The following is a 22,353-nucleotide window of genomic DNA, read 5'->3' on the forward strand; positions in this document are numbered from 1 at the left end:
TATCCACCTCTTATATGATTGTAAACCATGGCAGATGTTATGGATTAATTGCAGAGTCCAACGTGAGCAGTGACTTTAGAATGAAAATATTCAAATATTGCTTATTTATTATAAAAAAATATTATAAGAATCCATCAGTAAACTTTGATAATGCTTGATGTTAAAGAATGAAAATGCCCTTCGGTCTTTTCTTTTGGCTCTTTCATATCCTGTTTGTAGATTATTGCCTGTGCTGCCAGACATAGTTCTAGTGCCAGAGGAGGATAATGTTCTTCCTGTCGTCCTTTACTCATGAAACAGTGCTGGTGTCTTACCAGCTAGCTAAATGGCCAACATTATGTAAACTTACGTGCACAGTATTTCTAATGGGAAGATTCCTAGCTTAACCACAAAACAATACATGAATTCAGCTAGCTTCTTCTCAAGCCAAAAATGGCACAGGTGGCAAATGAGCCCTAACTTCACAGATGTAAACCTTTATTATTAAAGGGCAAGTCAACACCTAAAAAAATGTTTGCCTAATTAAAGAAAACCTAATTCTGTTTGATTGGTAGCTATGGGTTACTGCACCTGTGCAAAATTACTTTTTATTACATAAGCCCCTAAAGCGTATGATTGCTCAAAGCAGTCGCATACATTGCAACAAACTGGAAAATGTGGAAAAAGGTAGACTGTAATAGTGATAAAGCCGCTTGGTGCTTGGTGGCTTAAGGTCTAAGTGTTTGTGTCCAGACCTTAAAGGGATTGTTCACCAGAAATAAAGATTTTTTTCAATTACTATCTATTTTTGACAGATTTTTTAATATACTGAAGTTTAAAGGTAAATTTTACACCTTTGTATGTCTTTCTGAAGAAGCTCTGGGAGGGAGTCACTGACTCTGTATGTAAACTGTTCTAAATTGAAATATTAGTTGATACTAGTGATGTGTGAGGGTCAGGAAAAACTCAACCTGCATCTGACCCTAACCCGCAAAACCTCAACCTGCACCCAACTCTAACCCACAAAATGCTGCCATTGTAGAACCTGAATCCACATTATCTTGCTCTTCATGCTACTTCTGTGCAAGCCTCTGGTTTCAATTCAGGGAATGTTCGGGAGCAGTATAGGAGTATATGTTCCCAGTCTGACCCACACCCTACCGTAACCCGCAACGGTTGGCTAAATTTCGCCCCAAACCTGCCCAGCCGATGGCCAGACTGCGGGTCAGAAAACAGTACCTTGTATTTGATACCAACTGAGGTATAATTAATCTTTATAGAGGCAAACCCATCATATTGGGTTTAATTTATATTTAAATATTTTTTTAGCAGACTCGGTATGGAAATCCAGATTATGGAAAGACCACTTATCCAGAAAACCATCCAGCATTCTGGATAACAGGTCTCATACCTGCATTATAAGTCGACATGGTGTTCCATGTCCATAAAAGGCACAAGGCAGAAAGCCGAGTACTTTTATACAGGTCATGGCACTCTGATGTGAAGGTAGCCTTATATTTTACAAAAGGGGCTACGTTGTTTATTGTACTAAACAAGTTGTGATCATTAACCACCAATTATAAGTATATTGTTTACATCTTATTTGTGACTCTTGTGTATAAAGATATTCAAACCATATACTGTCAAACTGTAAAGAAGTATTCAAACGTTTGCTTCTGCAAGAATGCCAATAACTTCTCTATCCTCTTTCCTTGCTAAAAGTACTCAATACATTATCAGCAGACTTAGCACTTTCCGGACAAATTGTGCAAAGATACTTTGTATTCATTTATTTCCATTTGACATTGAGTGCAACTCATCTACTGAACAAGTTCTGTAACTTGGCTATAAATGATATGGACACATGAGTATATCCTTATATTGTATAAAATACTGTATAAGTGACAAAGTTGTGTTTCCATGAGGAATGTGACTGGTAATAAATAGGGAATATGTTTATAATTTCAGGCTGTATAATGGGAGACAATCTGTACCTGAATTAACTTTATGTATGAACAGGAAACTTGTGGCCATGAAACACAGGTAATTTTAAGCACCAGCAGTTAATACTAGCTGGAAAAAAACCTAGAAAGGAATGCAGAGCACAGGAAAGGCGTCGTTATGTCATGGTCTTGCTAATGGCAGAGAACATGGGAGCCAGCTGCTTGGAATTTCTTCAAATGAAACTGCAGCCCATTTCTCATGAGACAGAGAATTTGTGTACAATCTCTCCATGCCAGGAATATGGAAGTAAGAAAAGCATACACTTTTATAGACCATGTAATCAAATAAGTATGTTAAACGATGAAAGGCTCACAGTGCAGTTCTCACCACTGATGCCTTAAGGTGGCCATACACGGGCCGATAAAAGCTGCCGACAGACCAAGTCGGCAGCTTATTGGCCCGTGTATGGGGGCCCCCGACGGGCTTCCCCGATCGAGATCTGGCCGAAAGTCGGCCAGATCTCGATCGGATGGGGTTAAAAATCCCGTCGGATCGCGGCCGCATCTGTTCGTTGATGCGGTCCCGCGATCCGACCGCCCGTTTGGCGAACGCTAGGATCCGATCGTTGGGCCCTAGGGCCCACGATCGGATCAGCCCGATATTGCCCACCTCAAGGTGGGCATATCGGAGGGAGATCCGCTCGTTTGGCGACATCGCCAAACGAGCGGATCTATCCGTGTATGGCCACCTTTAGTGTTTTACTAAGCTTACAAATTGAATTATTAGTTGATTTGATTTTGTTTTCAGTATTGAAAGTCATTAGTGTTACATCTTAGTAACCAATCCATTGCATTTGTAGTATCTATTTTTATTGCAGAAATAAAGTGGGACATTGAATAGTCTTTAAGACTCTTTAAAGTCTTTAAGTATTTTAATTATTTGCCAGTGTCCAGCTTTCAAATGGGGCTTTCTGACCTTGGCAGTAAAGAAATAATTAGCCTCTGAGAGGTTAACAATTTTATTTTTACTTATTACTTGCTTATGTTTCTATTCATATGGTTCCATTCACCTACTACTTGAGAGCATCATACTGTAATTATTTTTATTTTTAGTATAACATAATGCTGTCAATAAAGCTTATTGCAAGAAACAAAGATAGTGTACTTTACAATCCGCCCATGGGCTGAGCAGACTGATACCATGCATGTTTATGACCACCTTTTTATTGTTCGGTTTGTTTGGGTCAGCAGGTAGTAGAGATCAGCTACGGCTAGTAGCTCCAGCATCACACAGCAGTCTCCATCACTAAATGTAGTTGTCATTTTGATGGCAAGGGACAGAAAGTATGACATTCCAACACAAAGGATTTTCAGAGAAATTGCATCTAGTTTGTGTAGAAGTGCACATACTATTGCTCATTTTAATGCAACGCTACCTTGTGCCACTATTATGCTGAAATTTTGGAAAAAAAGATGCATTGTGAGTAAAAATACATGGTGACTTGTGCAGAAAGTTAAAAATACACTTGCGCTTGTAAATAAGCCTGTCTCAGTGCCAGTGCACTTGAGCTTTATTGCTTCTCCTTCATCACTAATTAAGAGGCCTCGTTTAATTTCTTTTAACAACTTTACATTTTATAATATCTCCTTTTTTCTGAGTTTAGATTAAATTATCCTGCATTTTTGTATTAGGAAACATGGCATTCTAACTAGTCATTTTCAGCTGAAACACAGCATGGTGGAGGTGATATAACAAAACAAGAATCTTTTGTTCCATAACAATCAAATTCTCTTCCAAAACTGTAGCTAAAGCAAACCATCAATTCGATAAAAAAACATAAATTATTTGCATTCCTACTATTTTTTGTGCCCTTATTTGGATATTGTTCTATGCATTTAGTATTCTGGTTTGCTTCCTTCCCTAAGTTAAAAGAAAAAAAATCAAGAAATGAAAACAAATGAACCCCTTCACCGCTGAGGTTTTACTTGTAACCTGTCTGTTCAGACACTGATAGCTACTTATCATTAGAAGTCAATGGTTAATAAGCTTTATGCTGTGATAATTTGTTCCCTTTCCAATGTGATATGTTTCTTGGCAGTTTAGATTACAGTGTGATGGCCTGCCCATTTTATGTTGATTTCTAGTGCTGTTCTCTGCACTGAATCTGAATGTGAGGAATTGGCAAGAAACTATAAAGCAGAATATGTATCACAAGTATGTATAAAATTTTTTAAAAGTAGTGTTGTTTCCATTACTTTTTTCTTTATAGTTCTACATGTGTTTCTGGTATTTAAATTATTTGTATCAATGATTTCTATACATGCAGCTGTGACTGTGATAGAACTATAGCTGCAGTCATGGTTAGCTGTCTGCCTAGGGATGAAGGCAGGTGCTGCTTACTAAATAGTATGGGGCCCCCATGATTACTAATGGCATCCCTGCATGAGAAAATGCAAAATAGGGAGATGGAAGGCAATAATTGGATCCCTCTTATCTAATACAGGATGCATAATAGATCTGTTGGTCACAGAAAACCCAGCTGTTATATGCTCATTTGCTTATCTCTGCTATTTCTTCTTCCTCTGTTGTTTGTGTGGAATAGTCTCTTTATCTATAATGGATTAATTGTTTTCTTACTTCTGAGTATAATTACAGTTGTATCCATGGGTGACTAATATGGACGAGTAACATGAGGTTGAACACTTAAACAACTGGCTCAACACTTAAACTTACATTCATTCTGAACCTGTGATGTCATGAGGGGCTGGATCACTTAACAATTGGTAGTTACTTACATTTACTCTGCAGGTGAGATGTGAGTTTTGGCACCAACTTGCGCTCTACACATAAGAGAATTGGTAACTTGGTCCTTTATTTGTTCTGAGAGCATTATATAAATGTCACACTGCATTGCAATTTAGGGAGCTGCTAAGTGAGTGTTGCACATGGTCTAAGTGTTTATCAAGTGTTAGAAACCAAAAGGCAGTTGAAACTACATAGGAATTGGGAGTATGCAGTGTGCACATGGTGTCAGGATGAGTTCATGTTCTTCGAGCAACAGTTCCATGGAGAATTGGTTTTCCTCTTGGAATTGGACTTGCAGAATCTAAGGAGCAACTAGCAGCATTGAGTGGGGCTGCAAACGGGGGGGGGGGGGATAGGCAACTTGTAGAGCAACCACTAGCAGGGGCTAGTGAAGTGGACAGTGGAGGCTAATAAGAGGTTTGTCACAGTTAAGAGAGGAAGTAAGGGATGGGAGGGTAACAGCTTGTCCAAAGCAACATATTTGGCTGAAGATGCTGGGGAGGACAGCTCTGAAATAGCTGATATGGTAGGGGGGAGGATTGCTAGCAAGGAAATGCATGTCATAGTTATAGGGGATCCAATTATTAGAAAGGTGGATAGGGTAATCTGTGGCAAGGAGCAAAAGAAAAATTGGTGTATGGAGGAGGGTTTGGTGGAGAATTAGGGTAATTCAGCTACAGACTCTGGCCAGGCATGGGTGTGTACCTCCGTGATGATGAGGTGCAGCAGCTTTGGGGGAGAGAATGGCTAGAGTGTTGCAGGAGATTGAACAGTTGAAAATGTAGCTCCATTAAATAATGGAAATAATGTGGTTATAAAGAGGGAAAATGTGCCATATCTCTTTCTCTTCAGTGTATACAAAATAGAGGAGTCAGATTTGCATGACCCACTTGATAAAGGCACAGATGGCTCAGCTAAATCAAGGCAGCAGTTGACAATTTAAGGTTTTTTTAAGCAATCACATACAAAGTTTGTATTTTGTCAATGCATTTGGTACAGTACCACATGACTGCTTTCTAAATTAATGGCTGCTGATCTTAGTAATGTTTGTACATAGATTGGGCATGGACTAAAGGATAGTGTACAGAGGGTGGTTGGTTATAGTACATACTCTACATAGATTAGGGTTCTTAATTGGGTTTTACAGGGTGGTTAAGGGGCAGATGAGTTTTAGTGTTGATAAATGTAAGTTTTTGTACCTGGGTTTTAAACATATGCAAGCCACTTATACCTTTCATGGGACTGTGTTATGCAAACCCACAATAGAGAAGGACCCTGGAGTCCTTGTAGATATTAGACTTGGTTATAGAATCTGCAAGTAGAAACTGCATATTTGGAAAGAGTTTTTTTTACAGTGAGAACAGTGACGTTGTGGATTTGTACTGATATGTTAGATGAGTACAGATACATTTGTTTTAAGAGGTTGACTGGCTTTTTAGCAAGTTAGGAAATACAGTGATATTCAGAGTAACTGATAGTACCGATGTGATCCAGGGACTGCTCCAATTGCCATCTTGGAGTCAGGAAGGAATTTTTTTGCTCCTCTGAGGCAAATTGGGGAGGTTTCAGATGGGTGTTTTTGTTTTCCTTCCTCTGGATCAGCTAGCAATTAGGCAGATTTTATAAAGATATAAAAGGTTGAACTTGATGTACATGTGGTTTTTTTTTTTCAACTTAATTTACTATGTAACTACTGTATATGTATGAATAATCTGTAATTTCCCAATTGCGTTGAGTTTGTGTTTGTTGTTTTTATTTGCCGTCACTGTAGAATAATGCAGAACAGAAATGGTTCTTAAAAATTGTTTGTACCACACCTCGATTATTTAAATCTTTAGAGAGCTTGTGACTAGACAGCTACAATTTCATATGGGAGTAGTACTATATAAAGGAACTGCTGCTGTGGTTTAGTAGAGCTGATCTTTATCCCCTGGGCATTTGCCTTTTACTGTTTACTGCACATGGCTGAATTGTTTCATAGTATCAATGCTGCACGGATTTCTTTAATGGTTTGTTATATATAAGGATTGCTGATACCGCAAAAGCTAAGCCTGTAAAAGCTTGTGGTGCATTGGCTATAGTTTATTGTTGGACTGAGGGAAACATTGCCCTTATAACTATGTATAGATCTTGATCTGGTGTTTCCAATAAATTTGTGATTTTGTACCAGCAGCATTCAGACAGTGGTAAATCTTCATATGATCATTATATTAAATTTGGAGGTTCAGAATCCAAAATATAGTAGTTAATAGTTTCACACTATTAAAAAAGAAGTGGTGGGAATCCATATTCACCCACTGACTGTTATGTTCATTAAATAAAATAAACCTGTCCATTGATCACGTATGTGTATGTTCTCAATACAAGAGTTTGATGAGGAAAGGAAAGAGCTGTTGGGTGTGGGGGAGCATAGATTTGTATCGGTATTTGTTTATTTCTCAGAATTAATTTTGTGACCCATGGACATAATCAACCATTTTTTGTTGTGTAAGCTGTGTGACTAGTAATAGTAGATACATATCTAAAAAAAGTCAAAGCATATATAAAAGTACTTGAATTTCTTTCAGCTTTTTTGTTCAGTAATCCATTCTACAGTAAAACCCCCAGTTTACCTTTTTCAGGGGACCAGGAAAAAATGGCGTCAAATCCAGGAAAATGTGAAATCAGGGAAATACATTATGAATTATATTTTGGTGGGACCACATAAACAGGTTACAATGGGGAAAAGCTTAAAAATCAGACAATGTAAAGTTGAAGTTCCACCGTATTTTTAGGGCCTTCTTTAATGATGGACTATTGAAAATGTAATGTATGGCTTATATTTGCACCCCTGTGTTAGTTGTGTTTTATATGTGTCCTATTGCACCATATTTAAATAAGCAGATTGAAATGAACACAAGCTTTTAGGGGGCACATCTTAAATGCAATATAGCTATTAGTTAGTAAACCTGGTCATATATTATTTGTGCAAATTATATTTTAAATGGTGGCTAATTGTCTTCTGTTTTCTGAACAAATTCAATATGGACACAACTTGTGCTATACAAGATGTGATTGTGTGGGTTCCATCTTTTTGAGTTGTATGGGTTGTATACAACCACTAAGGCAGTGTGCAAATTGCCTTTGCCTCTTTAAGGATTGTGACAGGCAGGCCCGGACTGGCAATCTGTGGGTTCTGGCAAATGCCAGAGGGGCTGCTATAAGGTGCCATAGAAAGTCAGTATTTAGTGGGCTGGTGGGGGCTGTTTGGGCCTCTGTGTACCTGAAATGCCAGGGCCTAATTCTCAGTCCGGACCTGATGACAGGTCTCAGATGACGGAGACCTGGGTTGCCTAGGAGTACTGTGTGTGTATGTGTGTATATATATATATATATATATATATATATATATATATATATATATATATATATATATATATATATATATTCAGCAGGGATGGGCAGGTGGAGCAATGTAGGCATCGCACCCTAACTTGTGCATAGTTACATAGTTAAATTGGGTTGAAAAAAGACAAAGTCCATCAAGTTCAACCCCTCCAAATGAAAACCCAGCATCCATACACACACCCCTCTATACTTTTTACATGTAAATTCTATATACCCATATCTATACTAACTATAGAGTTTAGTATAACAATAGCCTTTGATATTATGTCTGTCCAAGAAATCATCCAAACTCTTAAAAGCAGAATCAGTCATCACAACATCACCCGGCAGTGCATTCCACAACCTCACTGCCCTGACTGTGAAGAACCCCCTACGTTGCTTCAAATGAAAGTTCTTTTCTTCTAGTCTAAAGGGGTGGCCTCTGGTACGGTGATCCACTTTATGGGTAAAAAGGTCCCCTGCCATTCATGATTGAGGATAGCAAATATATTGCTACTGAATCCTTATAACATACATGTTCTGATTTTAGCAATTGTTTTCACGTCAGTAATTATCTTAGAACCAGAAAAGGCATGCCTATATTCTGGATTTTCTCATTGAAAACTGAAACAATAAGATGTGTGGGAGCACAATATGCCATGCACTTGATTTTATTCTAGGTGCAGCACATTCATGTTGAATTAAGCTAAAACACCATAAAGTGATACATACAAAGCAATATACAGTATGCCTTATCTGGCAATGTAGTTTTATAGGTGTACTGCTTCTAAAGTTATCAACCTACTGTGAACTGTGCTTACCATTCTATTGTTACATTGAATGTATCAATGTTTCACATAGTAATGGATATTGATCCAAGTACTTAAGCAAATAATGCCTGGATAACTGTTATACCTGTAAAGTAGTGATGTGCGGACCGTCCCGATACCCGCGGGTTTCGGGTCGACCTCGCAGTACTCCGGGCGGGTGCGGGTTGAGCTCTTCTCCTGCTCTCTCCGCCCGTCACCTTCAAATGCCGGCATCCGTCTTCCGGGTTCCGATTTTATAGTGTCGCGTCTGCTCACGCCGCCCCTCTTTTGTGACGTCATTGTGACGTCATCGGTGGGGCGAGTCTATAAAAGGACCCCCGGAAGCGGGTGCAGGCGGGCGCGGGTATTAGCAGGGCGGGTTAGGGTCAGGGAAACCCCGACCCGCACATCGCTACTGTATAGCATCTTGTAATTTAACCTGTAATTAAAGGGGTTGTTCACCTTCCAAACACCTTTTTTCAGTTCAAATTGTTAACCAGAAATAAAGACTTGTTTCATTTACTTTCCATGTTTTATTTTTGACAGTTTTCCAGGATTGAAGTTTAAAGTTTCTGTTTGGTGTTTCAGTCTGGCTGCTGGCAGCTCAGTAAACAAGGTTCAGATTCTGTTACAATTTGCTACATTAGTTGATACATTTCTCAGCAACATATGTAGAATATTAGCAAGTATCGTATCAATTATAACAGCTGCCTTTAAACGGGAACTCGGCTTCCAAAACAAAATTTGATGAAGAGGCCCACATAACACACAAACCCATAATATACCCTCACAGTTACCTGTTACTTCAAAAAGTATGTATAAATGCCGTTTTATATGCTGAAATCCAGCTGTTTAACAGTTCTTCTCTTTCTGAATCATTTGAAATCCTGGCAGAGAAGGAGGGACTAAAACACTGATGTTACAAATTGTAACAACTTATCCACAGCTTACAGACAGCATGCAGGAACTACATAACCCACAATGCATTGCACTATAATGTTCTGTTTCTTATTGAAATCATGTATGCAGGGAATTGTGGGTTTTGGAGGATACAGGCTGAGGATAGCTGGCTGCTGATACAAAGTAACAATAGTCAGCCAGCTCAGCAAAGTAGTCCGACAGATCAGAAGGAGAGCAGGGGGCTAGGCTTAGGGAACTGTTCCAAACCATTACAAATCATGATTAATCATGATAATTAATTGATTTATATTGCAAAGTTGCTTGAAATTATGTTTACTTTTCAAAAAGCTTAAGTTATGTTTTTGTGGAATTCCCCTTTAACGAAACTCGGGGATTCTGCTGAATAGGACCAATGATAAGACATTTATCCATTTAATATAAAATGTATCAACTAATGTATCATTTAGAACAGTTCACAGAGCTCATTAAAGGAATTGTTCAGTATAAAAATAAAAACTGTGTAAATAGATAGGCTGTGCAAAATAAAAAAATGTTTCTAATATAGTTAGTTAGCCAAAAATGTAATGTATAAAGGCTGGAGTGATTTGATGTATAACAAGTCAGTCAGGACTCTACTTCAGGCCCGGACTGACAATGTGCCCATACGGGCAATTGCCCGAGGGGCCGCTCTGTTTCTTGCTAAGTGGACCGCTCCTGATCTACTGTCTGGGAGTCAACTGATTACTGCCCGTGCAAGTCCCCTTCCCTGCCCTTTTCACTGACTGTGCGGAGCAGTGAAACAGACCTCTCTGCAGCCGTGCTGTCTCCTGTTGTATTTTTCCTAATAATCCGCTCTCTGCTGGCAAGTCTGGCAGGCTGCAGACAGCAGACATGATCAGTGGATTGCAGAGTGAGCATCAATTATAAACGGTCTGCTGTTTGCAGCCTGCCAGCAGAGAGCTGATTATTATGAGAAGTACAACAAGAGACAGCACGGCAGAAAGGTCTGTTTCACTGCTCCACACAGTCAGTGAAAAGGGCGAGGGAAGGGGACTTGCTTGGGCATTTCTCAGAGTACTGAAAATTACAAGTTGGCAATACAACAAAAAGGGTGTGGAGCTTGGGTGGGCTGAATTGTGAATCAGAACATTACTGTGTCTATTAAAAATCACATTTGAACATTTTGCCACCCACTCAGCTGGGAATCATGCATGTGTTAAAATGCTGGAACTGGCACTGTGTCCTTTAGGTGATTACTTATTTACTGTTCTGGATTCTCATGGAACTACAGCACTTACCCCCACATGTAATAAAAGGCACTAAGTTTGCCCAGGAGCAGTAACCAGTAGCAACCAATAAGATGTTTGCGTTTAAACACGTAACCAGGAAATTCTACCTGCTGATTGGTTGCTATAGGTTACTGCCCCTGGGTAAACTTAGTGCCTTTAATTACATAACCCCATTAGTCTTTAGGAGTAGTTCAAACTTATAAAGATATAGCCAATGCAGCACTGCATAGAAGTAGACATTTGCACACAATGATGTGGTGCCTAGGCGTTAGACCTTCAGCACATGTAGTAGTTCTACAGAATCTGGATAGGGTTGCCACCTTTCAATAAAATTTGCACCGGCTGGTGCTGGGGGCAGTAAAAAGAGGTGGGATGTGGCGACGGAAGGGGGCGGGGAGTGATTGCAAATGGGGCGGAGTCGCGGCGTGCATTGGATGTGACATCAAAGGGGTGGGGCAAGACGTCAAAGGGGGCGGCGTGCAACTGGCCAGGCGCCGAAGAAAAGGTAGATTTTCTGCAGATTGGGGCAGGCCAAGGGCTTTAGTTAGGGATATTACAAATTTACCGGCAGCTACATTGCCGGTAAATTTGTAATACCGGCCCCGGCCTTGGCAGGTGTTTTACCGGCTAGGCCGGTAAAATACTGGCCAGGTGGCAACCCTAAATCTGGATGGGGTAGCACTCACAATAAACCCACACCAGGCCAGTAAACAAAAATTAGACTTTACTACAACAAACCTTATGTGTTCTTTGCTACGATACTCATAATCATAGCTTAATCAGAGACTTGGGGGGGCCACATGGGTCATATCTGTTGCTTTTGAATCTGAGCTGAATGCTGAGGATCAATTGCAAACTCACTGAACAGAAATGTACCATGTGGCCCCCCTTCAAGTCGCTGACTAGCTCAGAGTAAGAGAGCTGAAAAGCAGGAAGTTGGATTCTGGCTGTTTTATTAGACATCTGTTCACTCCAGCCTTTATATATTACATTTTTGGCTAACTAACTATATTACAAACATTTTTTATTTTGCACAGCCTATCTAATAACCCAGTTTTTATTTTTATACTGAATTGTTCCTTTAAGAAAGAAAAACAGGTGAAAAAGTTAAACTTTAAAAATGGTCACAAATAAATTATAGAAAGTCTTTATTTCTGGTGAACAAAACTTTAAAAAAAAACCTTTTGTTGCAGATATATGTGTAATTGTTACTTGAAATTCCTAAACCTGACTATTTTGCCAACACTACTGTCCTTTCTCAACCTGTCAGTTTTCAATGCTAATGAACTACTGATGCTGAACATGGGGGATCAGATAGTTAATTGGAAAGCATTGGGCAAATACTTTAATTAATGGCAGAATTATAAAAATCATGCAAAGACAATGTTATGATAGATGTAAAAAAAAGGGTTGATTTCTGGTTTCATTATCTTTTCAAAAGAGAAATATAACACAGATCTGTTTTTTCTCCATTTGATTGATAGGTCAGAGGGCTTGCCTGCATCTTCATGGTATTTTCCCTTACCTGTATACTCCATATGATGGATACGGACAGCAGGATCCTGAACGTTACCTTCGTCAGATAGCTTTCAGCATTGACAGAGCACTTAATGTGGCTTTAGGCAACCCTGCAGCCAGTTCCCAACATGTATTTAAGATTACAGTCGTTTCTGGAGTGTAAGTATACATGTGGCTCATTAGCTTTGCCTTTTAATTTTTTTTCCATTTTTTCTTTCACTTCTTTCATTGTTCACTGCCTACCCAATCTTTTGATAGATTTCTCATTTCTCTGTCATGTCCTGTAGCCAACATAATTGCTACCGTGCTCAGTTTGGATTTGCTACCTGTAATCAAAAGTTGTTTCCAGTATTTAAGTCCTTTGTTCCTTCACTCCCCCTTATGTTTGGATACACACACTTAGATATCCCCCAATCTCCGGCCATGTACAGGGTTAGCCAGTTAGAACAGTAGCAGAGTTTGCGCAGATCAGTCTTGGTGTAAAGGTAATGATTGGAATATGATTCGGGTTGAATAACAGAGAGGCAAGACACATGATTTTGTAATGGGAATGTTGGAAAGAATGCTATCATCTTGTTTTATCATCTTATTTCCACTTATTACTAATGTTGCCTAAAAGCTAAGTTACCTGAGTTTTGTAACTTGTTTGACCAAAATTTCATGTGCATCTCTGTAAATATATAGAAAGCAGGTTTTAATAAATTTTGCTAGTTTAAATGCTGGCACTGGCTCAAAAGCTTACCTGTAACATGTCTGAACTATTTATTCCATGCCTCTTGTAAGCACAAACAAGCACACATCCCTTATTCTAAAAGGCAATGCTTCTTGAACAATATAGTGGGCTAAAAACTTTGCAATGTACTGAGGCCACTTATTATTCAGCTTGGCAATTCCCAATTTAAAAAAATAAAAAGATATATTTGTGTGTGTGTGTATTTTTTTTTTTTTTTTGGCCCGATTTATACAGTTTTTAAAAAAAATTTTATTATTAATATGTGGCTTTATAATCATAATTATAAATACTGTGGCTTTATAATCATGTTATATTTTTTGTACTTCCTATTACAGGCCATTCTATGGTTATCATGAAAAAGAAATACAGTTTATGAAGATCTATCTCTACAATCCAGCAATGGTGAAACGGTAAGTATACTCAAACCAATTAACTAAAGGTTACTCATGCAAATTTCATATTTGGGAAACTGTTACTATTTTATAACCCAAACATATTTCGATTTGTAATTATTAATACTTAAATAGAATTTCAGATCACATTTATTTCTTTCACTCTTCTTGTATTTCACTTTTGTCAAACTTGTAAGAAGATATAGGTTAGAGTGTTACAATCACAGAGATGCCTTTTACTAACTGTAGTTGGTTATGCAAAAATGCTAATTCTATAGTAATAAAACTGTTTCCCCTACACTTCTTTATTTCTCTAGTGTATGCTTGGGGGACACAGGGGAACCATGGGGGTATAGCTGATGCCGTTAGGAGGTAGGACACAACAACTGAAAAATTAGCTCCTCCTCCGCTGGCTATACCCCCCAGCAGGCGGAGCCTACTCCAGTTTTTTGTTGTGTCCTCAGGAGGTCAGGAGATGTCAAGAAACTTTTATTTTTATTCTATTGTACAAGGAGTTATACCAGTCACCTACACTGTGTAGGATGCCTTGGCATATTTCTCCCATCGTGGGAAGTGTCTCTGGGGTAATTGCTGCACAGCTACTTCCATCCAGTTTTTCTTATCACCTTCTCTCATTGTGCAGGAGGAGTGAACTGGCCAGGACACAGAAGGCTTCGGGACCCTGGGGGAGGGTAAGTATACCCTAGTCCCAGGTGTCTTATAACAGTAAGAGCCTTCTTCCCTCCCCCCTATGACTGGAGGGGGGAGCGGACCGTCGCCCTTCTCCTCATAGCATCGCTAGGATGCGACAAACAAGGAGAGGACAGCGGGCAAAGACGACCGGTTTATCCCACTAACGGATAGGGGAGCATAGCCGCATGTTCTGGGGGCCTCTTGTTTAATATGCGCGTCCTCTCCTTCTAGCGCACGGAGAGGAACAGCGCACATACGCATACTAGCGGATTACTATAGCGCTTCCGGGTTTCTTCCGCCGCACACCACGTGATGCGCACTGGCGCGAAACTACCAACCGGAACGGCGCATTCTCTTCAGGGGAACAGTCGCTTACTGAACAGCGCAGCACGAGCAGGGAACTGTGCAACTACAGGACACGGCGACTAGAAATACTAGCCTCCTTCCCTGACTTTCCCCCTGGCTCTATCAGAGCGACCTTTACTCCTATTAGGCTTTTCCTTACCAACCATGTCTGAGGAAAACAGTGAGGCCATTTTTTTCCAGGGGGAAGACAGCCGCGGTAAAATACCTTGCATGTGCCAAGTGCCGCAAAAAGCTCCCCTCAGGGCAAAAAGAGCCTAGTTGCTCTAAGTGTAAAACAGCTGAGCCTGAGAAAGAACTCCCAGGCCCTGCTCCTATTCAAACAGAACAAAATCCTCAGACACCTACTGTGACTGTCACAGATGTACCTAATCCAATCCAGACAGTAATTCCTGATTGGGCAGCCCAGTTAGCTACTGGCATACCAAAATTAGCATCATCTTTGGATAAAATCCTGTCAAGACTAGATAAACCCAGACATAGGGGATCAAAACGTAGAGCACCCTCGTCTTCGGACGAAGAGAGTGACATTTGTTCCAGAGATTCCTCACCTGTACCAGGCAGGGAGGAGACCCTTGGTCTATCAGAGGGGGAGTTATCTTGCAGTTCTGACATGTTAGATGAGGAACCTTCAAAATTCTCTGCTGAAGCGATAGATGATTTAATCACTTCAGTTCTGGAGACTCTTAACATACAGGAACCAGAGACCAGTACAGATAAGTCTAAGATACTGTTTAAAAGACGTAGTAGATCTGCACCTACTTTCCCTTCTCATGCACAACTTGAGCAAATAATCCAACAGGAGTGGAACAAGCTGGAAAGTCGTTTCCAACCAAACCGCAGATTCCTCAAACTCTATCCATTTTCTGCAGATACCACAGAGAAATGGTCTTCTCCTCCTTCAGTGGATGCTCCAGTTTCGCGCTTATCCAGAAACACAGCTCTTCCAGTACCAGATGCCTCGTCCTTTAAGGACCAGATGGACAAGAAAATGGACGGGTTACTATGTTCCCTTTTCTCAGCCTCAGGCACGGCCCTTCGCCCTATCCTGGCTACAGCATGGGTTAGCAGGGCAGTACAAACATGGTCTGAATCCCTTGTTCAGGCAATTCTCTCGGGAGTGCCAAGACAAGAACTTTCGCAGCTGGCGACGCAAATCAAAGACGCAAATGAATATATTTGCGAGGCGGCCTTAGACGCAACACAGGCAGTTAGCAGAGCTTCAGCGCTATCTATAGCCACTCGGCGGTCACTCTGGATGAAGCGTTAGAGGGGATACTTTTCATGTTTTTTAACTATTGATGTAAATAAAGTATATTTTTTTACTTACTAACATGCCTTGGAGAAATGTTTGAGTTTATGGTTTTACCTCTGTTTGGTCACTAGAGGTCTCCGGCATGTATACCAGTAATGTTTACTGATCCTGCTCCCAATTTGATTCTAATAATACAAATTCATCCTCCTGCCTTTTTTTACAGGACTGGCTTGCTTTTTACCAATTGTAACATTACCTCCAATCTTAAATATAGAGACCTCTATGCGTACTTTTGGTTTTGAAACTGTGTTACTTTTCCTAATTCAGAAGGTTTATTTTCTCTATTGTATTGAACTTTGATGGAGTCTGCTAGCAATGTACCTCCTTCTCATATAACGTATGTTGGAAAGAAGAATTCTGACAGGAGCTACAATTGAAAGCATGCCTTCTAGTGATGTACAGTCTCAGGAAAAACTCAACTCACACTCGACCCTAACCCACAATACCTTGACCCCAACCCTAACCCGCAATACCTTAACCCGCACCTGACCCTAAGTCACAAAATGTTGCCATTGGAGGACCCAAGCCCAGCCCGTACCTGAGTCTTCTTACTCTGAGTACTACTTCTGTGTGCACCTCTGGTTCCAAGAAAGGGAATCTTCAGCAGCAGTGCTTTCACAGTCTGACCTGGACCCGACCCTAACCCGCAATAGTTGGTCAAATTTCAACCCAGACCCGCCCCACTGGTGGTCAACAAACGGGTCAATGCAGGTTTTGGGTCAACCCGCACATCAGTATTTCAATATGCTCTCTGTTTTAGAAACTGTGTCAAGGAAGGCATTGTGGGTCAGATATGGTGGCTGTGCCCTACAATTCAATGTTTTGGGCTGAGAGTTTTTGACCTTTTTACACATGTACATTTTTACCTTTTTACACATGTTCATTTAAAGAGTTCCATTGGAAAGCTATATTTAACTGTCATATATTAACAATAACTGATTACCTTATTATATTCAAGGCAGCTAAACAACTTAATGCCAAGTCCTGACTTACACCCTTCCTTTCACACTGCTGATCCTAAAGCTCTCCAAAGACACTTTCTTGCAACTGAGCTTCACTGGCGCAAATCCCGCTTAGAATCTGACTACTGGAACTGCAAATCTGCCCTGCACTAATATAATAATAATGCCAGCCTTCCCCATGCCAAACAAATGCACTTTACTACATTTATTAACTCCCTTTCTAAAAACCTGCACAACTTTTCTTTACCTTTAACACTCTTCTTTCCCCTTCCTCACTCCCTCTGTGCATATCTGTCTCTGCTCAAGATGTTGCTGAGAACTTCAAAAACAAAATTGACACCATCAGAAGTGACATTACACTATTAAACCCCCCCTAGACATTCACCACCCTCCCGCCTCACTCCCCAGTCTCTACTGTGCTCCTTCTTTCCTGTAACTGATAAGGAAGTCTCAAAACTTTTGGCTTCTTCTCACTTTACTACCTGCCCATTTGATCCCATTCCTTCCAAACTTCTCCACAATGCCAATCATTGTCTAATCAAAGCCTTAATTTATATTTTTAATCTCTCACTCTCAACTGGAATCTTTCTTTCTCAACTAAAGGCAAAGTGAAGCCTTCTGAAATCAGAAGTTATTTACTTATCTCATGCCATACTGAGCACTGCCTAAATACCAAAAATTCGAGTTTTAATTCTCCCATAAGGCATCATGGGCTGAGTCGTGCAAATCACTCCTTTATGTCTCTTTGACCAACTATGCATCCAGAACCGCTGGTTTTATAGCACAGATACAGCCTAATGGTTCAGAGCCATATATCCAAACTTGCAGACAGCCTGTTTCGATCCTGTTAGAGCTCATCAATGCAATATATTGGAACTTGGCTTCTGAAGGGGTAGGACTTGGCGAGTAGTGAAATAGAAAACTCTTGGCCCTAACCTGACTAACTAATGTCCTTTTAAGAGAAAAAGCCAACAAATACTTCTCACTACTAATACTTCTTGATATTTATGCTGCATTTGACATGGTGGGTCATTCTCTCCTCTTCCAATCCCTCCATTTTCTTGGCCTTTGTGACACGGCCCTGTCCTGGTTCTCTTCTTACCTCACTAATCGTTCCTTCAGTGTCTTGGTATATCATCTTCTCCCCTTGGGCCCCTTATTATTTTCTCTATATGCTTCCACCCCCGGCCAATAGTTCTTTTACTACTTTATTTGATTGGAATGGTTAGTGGCAGGTCGGGAGATGGGGAAGTCCGATCGTTCGATGATCTTTGCATCTATGGCCAGCTTTAGTGGATGTCACATGGATATATGTTATATGGATGTCACAACGCTACCTTAAATGAAACCTCTCTAAAACTGAAATGATTCTCTTTCCCCCACACCTGTAACATCCCAGAAGTATCTCACATAATTAACAATTCCACTATCATCCCAGGCCCGGTGCCTTGGGGTTATCCTTGATTCTGCCCTGTCCTTTAATCCTCATATCCAGTCACTTATTAACGTACCGGTATGTCACTTTCACCTAAGGAACATATCCAAAATACGATCATTTATGACCCAAGATGCTGCCAAAATTCTTATTCACACTCATCATATCACATCTAGACTACTGTAACCCTCTATTAATTGGCCTTCCCTGCCAGAGACTGTCACCTCTCCAGTCCATAATGAACTATGCCACTCTGTCAATCCCTGCACTGACTTGCACTTACTTACAGAATAAAATTCAAACGAATGACCCTGACATTCAAAAGACTTTAATAACTCTCATCCTACATCTCTGAACTCATCTCTAGATACTTGCCCAACCACTTACACTCCTCTACTGATCTGCTCATCTACTCTTCTGTCATTACCTCATCACATGGTCACATTCAAGATTTTGTAAGGGTTGCACCCCTCCTCTGGAATTCTCTTTCACATTCCGGCTTTCTCCCAACCTTCTTTCAAAAGATCTCTTAAACACACGTATTTAGAGAAGCCTTCCCTCATTTGGTTTATCTGTCAAATGCAATACCATATGCTACATCTCTCACCTTGCTTATTTCTGATCTTGCTCACTCCCACACTTTCCCTATACCTTTTAAATTGTAAGCTCTTTTGCACAGGGCCTTCCTCACCTTTTGTACCAGTACTGGTTGTTATGTATATAACTCTGTATGTTATATGTGTGTAATCCATGTGATTTCTTTGTATAAACACATTTATTTTACAGTGCTGCTCAATATGTTGTTGTTGAAAGCTCATTTAAATAATACAATGATTAATGAAAAATTCACATCAATTCTTTCTGGCACTCATGAGTTTTGACAAATTTCTTAAAATTTGGGAACCTTGGGCCTAATAGGCCATCTCGCTGGGACTGAAACTATCTCTCCCTTCCGCATAATATTGTTGGAAGGCCCACCAACCCCTTGTAATTTCGGTTATTACAGTGCTCTTTGTAATATTGGGTATATCACCATGGTTCTGTGTATATTTTGGAAATCTTTTTCCCAATACCAGTTTTATGTAAATAATCAGTTGTGCATTTTCATTGCAGCTACTGTATGATTTAGATATGATGATTTTGTGATTTTTTTTTCTACCTTTTAAGTGTATTGCTTTTGTTCAAAATGTTTATTAAAAAATTAGTTTAAATGGAATTGTTGGCTAATAAAATTGGCAACAGCATCCTGTTGTCCCCGTTTTATCTAGTTCTTTTTTGCAAGATGAGATCTGGGTGCCTATACATTGGCTAACACTTCAACAAATACAATTTGTTGATGGACTGCTGAACCAAATGTAATTAAAAAATATTTATTACTACATAGCTAAGATACAGAGCAATGTTTAAGGTGAGAAAAGTCAAAATACTTGAAACATTGTTCTGTATGTGTGTTTTTTTTACTAAATAAGGCTTTTTAACTCCAGGGAGCAGTGTGACAGGTGAAAATTAAGAATTATTGTTCTGGTTTCTTATTTTACCCAGAATGTTTAGGGTTTGTTACTTTTTAAACAAAATGTTTATATATTTGTTTATCTTCTTATGCCCAGGGTCAGTGAACTTTTACAAGGAGGTGCTGTAATGAATAAGTGCTATCAACCCCATGAGGCCCATGTTCCTTATCTTCTTCAGCTATTCATTGATTATAATTTATATGGAATGAACTTAATCAATCTTGCTGCTGTAAAGTTCAGAAGAGCTCAGAGGAAAGGTAAAATGTGAATATGTGATGCCTGTGTTTTCCATGAAGCAATTTTTGATTATATGACATTAGAATTAACAATGCCTTTATTTCCTTCGTAATATATATGAATTAATTACACTGATTAAAAACCTGTACACATGCATTGACATTCATATGTACATAAGTCATACAACTTCATACCATAATGAAATACATGATCGAACATTTGTTAGATTCTTGAAAGAATAATGGTTTATTAAAGTAGCTACACTGCAATTAATCTGGCGCTATGGGAGAAAAATTAAAAAGATTCCGGTTTTATGCCATCCACACCATCTTGTGCCCAAGTCAGGGGACTCGGCTCTCTGAGAGTCCATAAATCTACGGTACACAACACCATAAGGAACAGTTTTTAGTTTTAACAGTTTAACAGTTTAAGTAATTAATATTTTTTTCTCTTGCAAAATAGAATACATCTAGAAATACAAAATGGATAACTCTACAAATGAAATTGTACATTGTATACATTGTTTTAATAAATTATAGGTGGCTTTGCTCTCTGGTTTCCTTTTCAGGAATAGGTTAATTTTATTCTCATTAGAAGAGAACTAAGGCTTAAATAAAGACATTGGGCAGAAATGTGTTGCATTTTGTATTGGTTCATGTATTGGTCCACAGCCTATTAGCAGTACAAATCTGTGCCAATGAGGATGCCCCTGTAGTTCCCACCTTCTTTTCTGCTGATTCAATGCACATGCTATGTGCTGCTGTTACTGAGCTTAGGGACCACAATATAAGGCTGATTAGTTAATAATTCAGATAACTGATACATGGCAGCTCAGAAACCAGAACAATTTTATAATCAGCCCTGCAGGATCAGCTTAAATGACAGGTGAATCTAATTTTCTGCTTGATGATTTCTGACAACCCCTAAACTTAGCTTCCCAATAGCCGATCAAAGCACACTAAGCATGTGTGTGTCTCAGACATTCCAAAATCTAAGATGGGAAACTCATTTGACAACTCTGAAGGCCTGGATCATTACTACTATAGAGATGCTGAACTCTAGGTTGGTTCAATACGTTGAGTATATACAATATGGCATGTTTGGCCATATTGATTTTTCGCTTTTAGTTCTTCTTTAAGATAACAATCATATGAGCTAAGGAGTTAACAAATACATTTTGTGTTTGTGATTTAGTGACTTTATTTTCAAATACATTAAAGGGGACCCGTCACCCAAAAAAATTATTCAAAATCCTATTTTATCACATTAGTCAAGCAAAATGAACTTTAATGACACTATATAAATTATTTAATTTTTGCTTCCTTCAGTCTGGGATTTCAAAATTATAGCAAACAGGCAGGAGCCATTTTGTGGACACTCTTATTAAGACAAGCCTTGTATCATCTCAGAATCTTGTTTGTGCACCAGAATGGGGGACCCGATTTCCATCCCCATGCCCTGGTTACACAATTAAATGTTAAAGAGAACGGGGGGAATGTGTGGAGAGCAGTGACATGTAGGAAGTGCTGAATGGAAAGTGAAAGTAATTGTCTGCCCCGCCTATATGCCACTGGCATAGAGTAGTGGCGGACAATATTTGATTGACAGCTGAGATGTTTAAATGAGCTTACAACCGCTATGAATGCTTTAATAAAAAATAGAAATTGGATTTCATGTTTAATTTGAAAAGGACTTTTATTATACAAATTTTTGTGTCTGGGTGACAGGTCCACTTTAAATATGTTTTTTTTTTTTTTTCACCCATTGGTTAGCTAGGATTCGGGCTTTTTTCAGCAGGATTCAGATTCGCCCGAATCCTTCTGCCCGGTCTTACTGAATCCTAATTTGCATATGCAAATTAGTGGTGGGGAGGGAAATTTCATGCCTTTTTGTCACAAAACAGGGAAGTAAAAAATGTTTTCCCCTTCCCATCCCTAATTTGCATATGCAAATTCGGGCTTGGTATTCGGCCAAATCTTTCGCTAAGGATTTAGGGGTTCGTCCGAATCCAAAATAGTGGTTTCAGTGCATGCCTAATTTATTTGTATTTATTGCAGTGTTGGTACCCCTCTTTGTACTATTACTGTATTGTAAATATTGTA

At 39.4% G+C, this 22,353-nt stretch overlaps 1 protein-coding gene across 1 annotated transcript in view; it reads left to right on the forward strand.

The window, feature by feature from the left end:
* The window catches only part of rev3l.L (REV3 like, DNA directed polymerase zeta catalytic subunit L homeolog), a 105,794-nt gene that overhangs the window by 29,110 nt on the left and 54,331 nt on the right, over positions 1 to 22,353 (forward strand). Inside the window, 3 exon segments of the mRNA NM_001170448.1 lie at positions 12,577 to 12,769; positions 13,679 to 13,753; positions 20,111 to 20,271. Of these exon segments, the coding sequence (NP_001163919.1) occupies positions 12,577 to 12,769; positions 13,679 to 13,753; positions 20,111 to 20,271 (429 nt within the window).

The sequence above is a fragment of the Xenopus laevis genome, chromosome 5L (genome assembly GCF_017654675.1).
Source record: "Xenopus laevis strain J_2021 chromosome 5L, Xenopus_laevis_v10.1, whole genome shotgun sequence".
Taxonomy (NCBI): Eukaryota; Metazoa; Chordata; class Amphibia; order Anura; family Pipidae; genus Xenopus; species Xenopus laevis.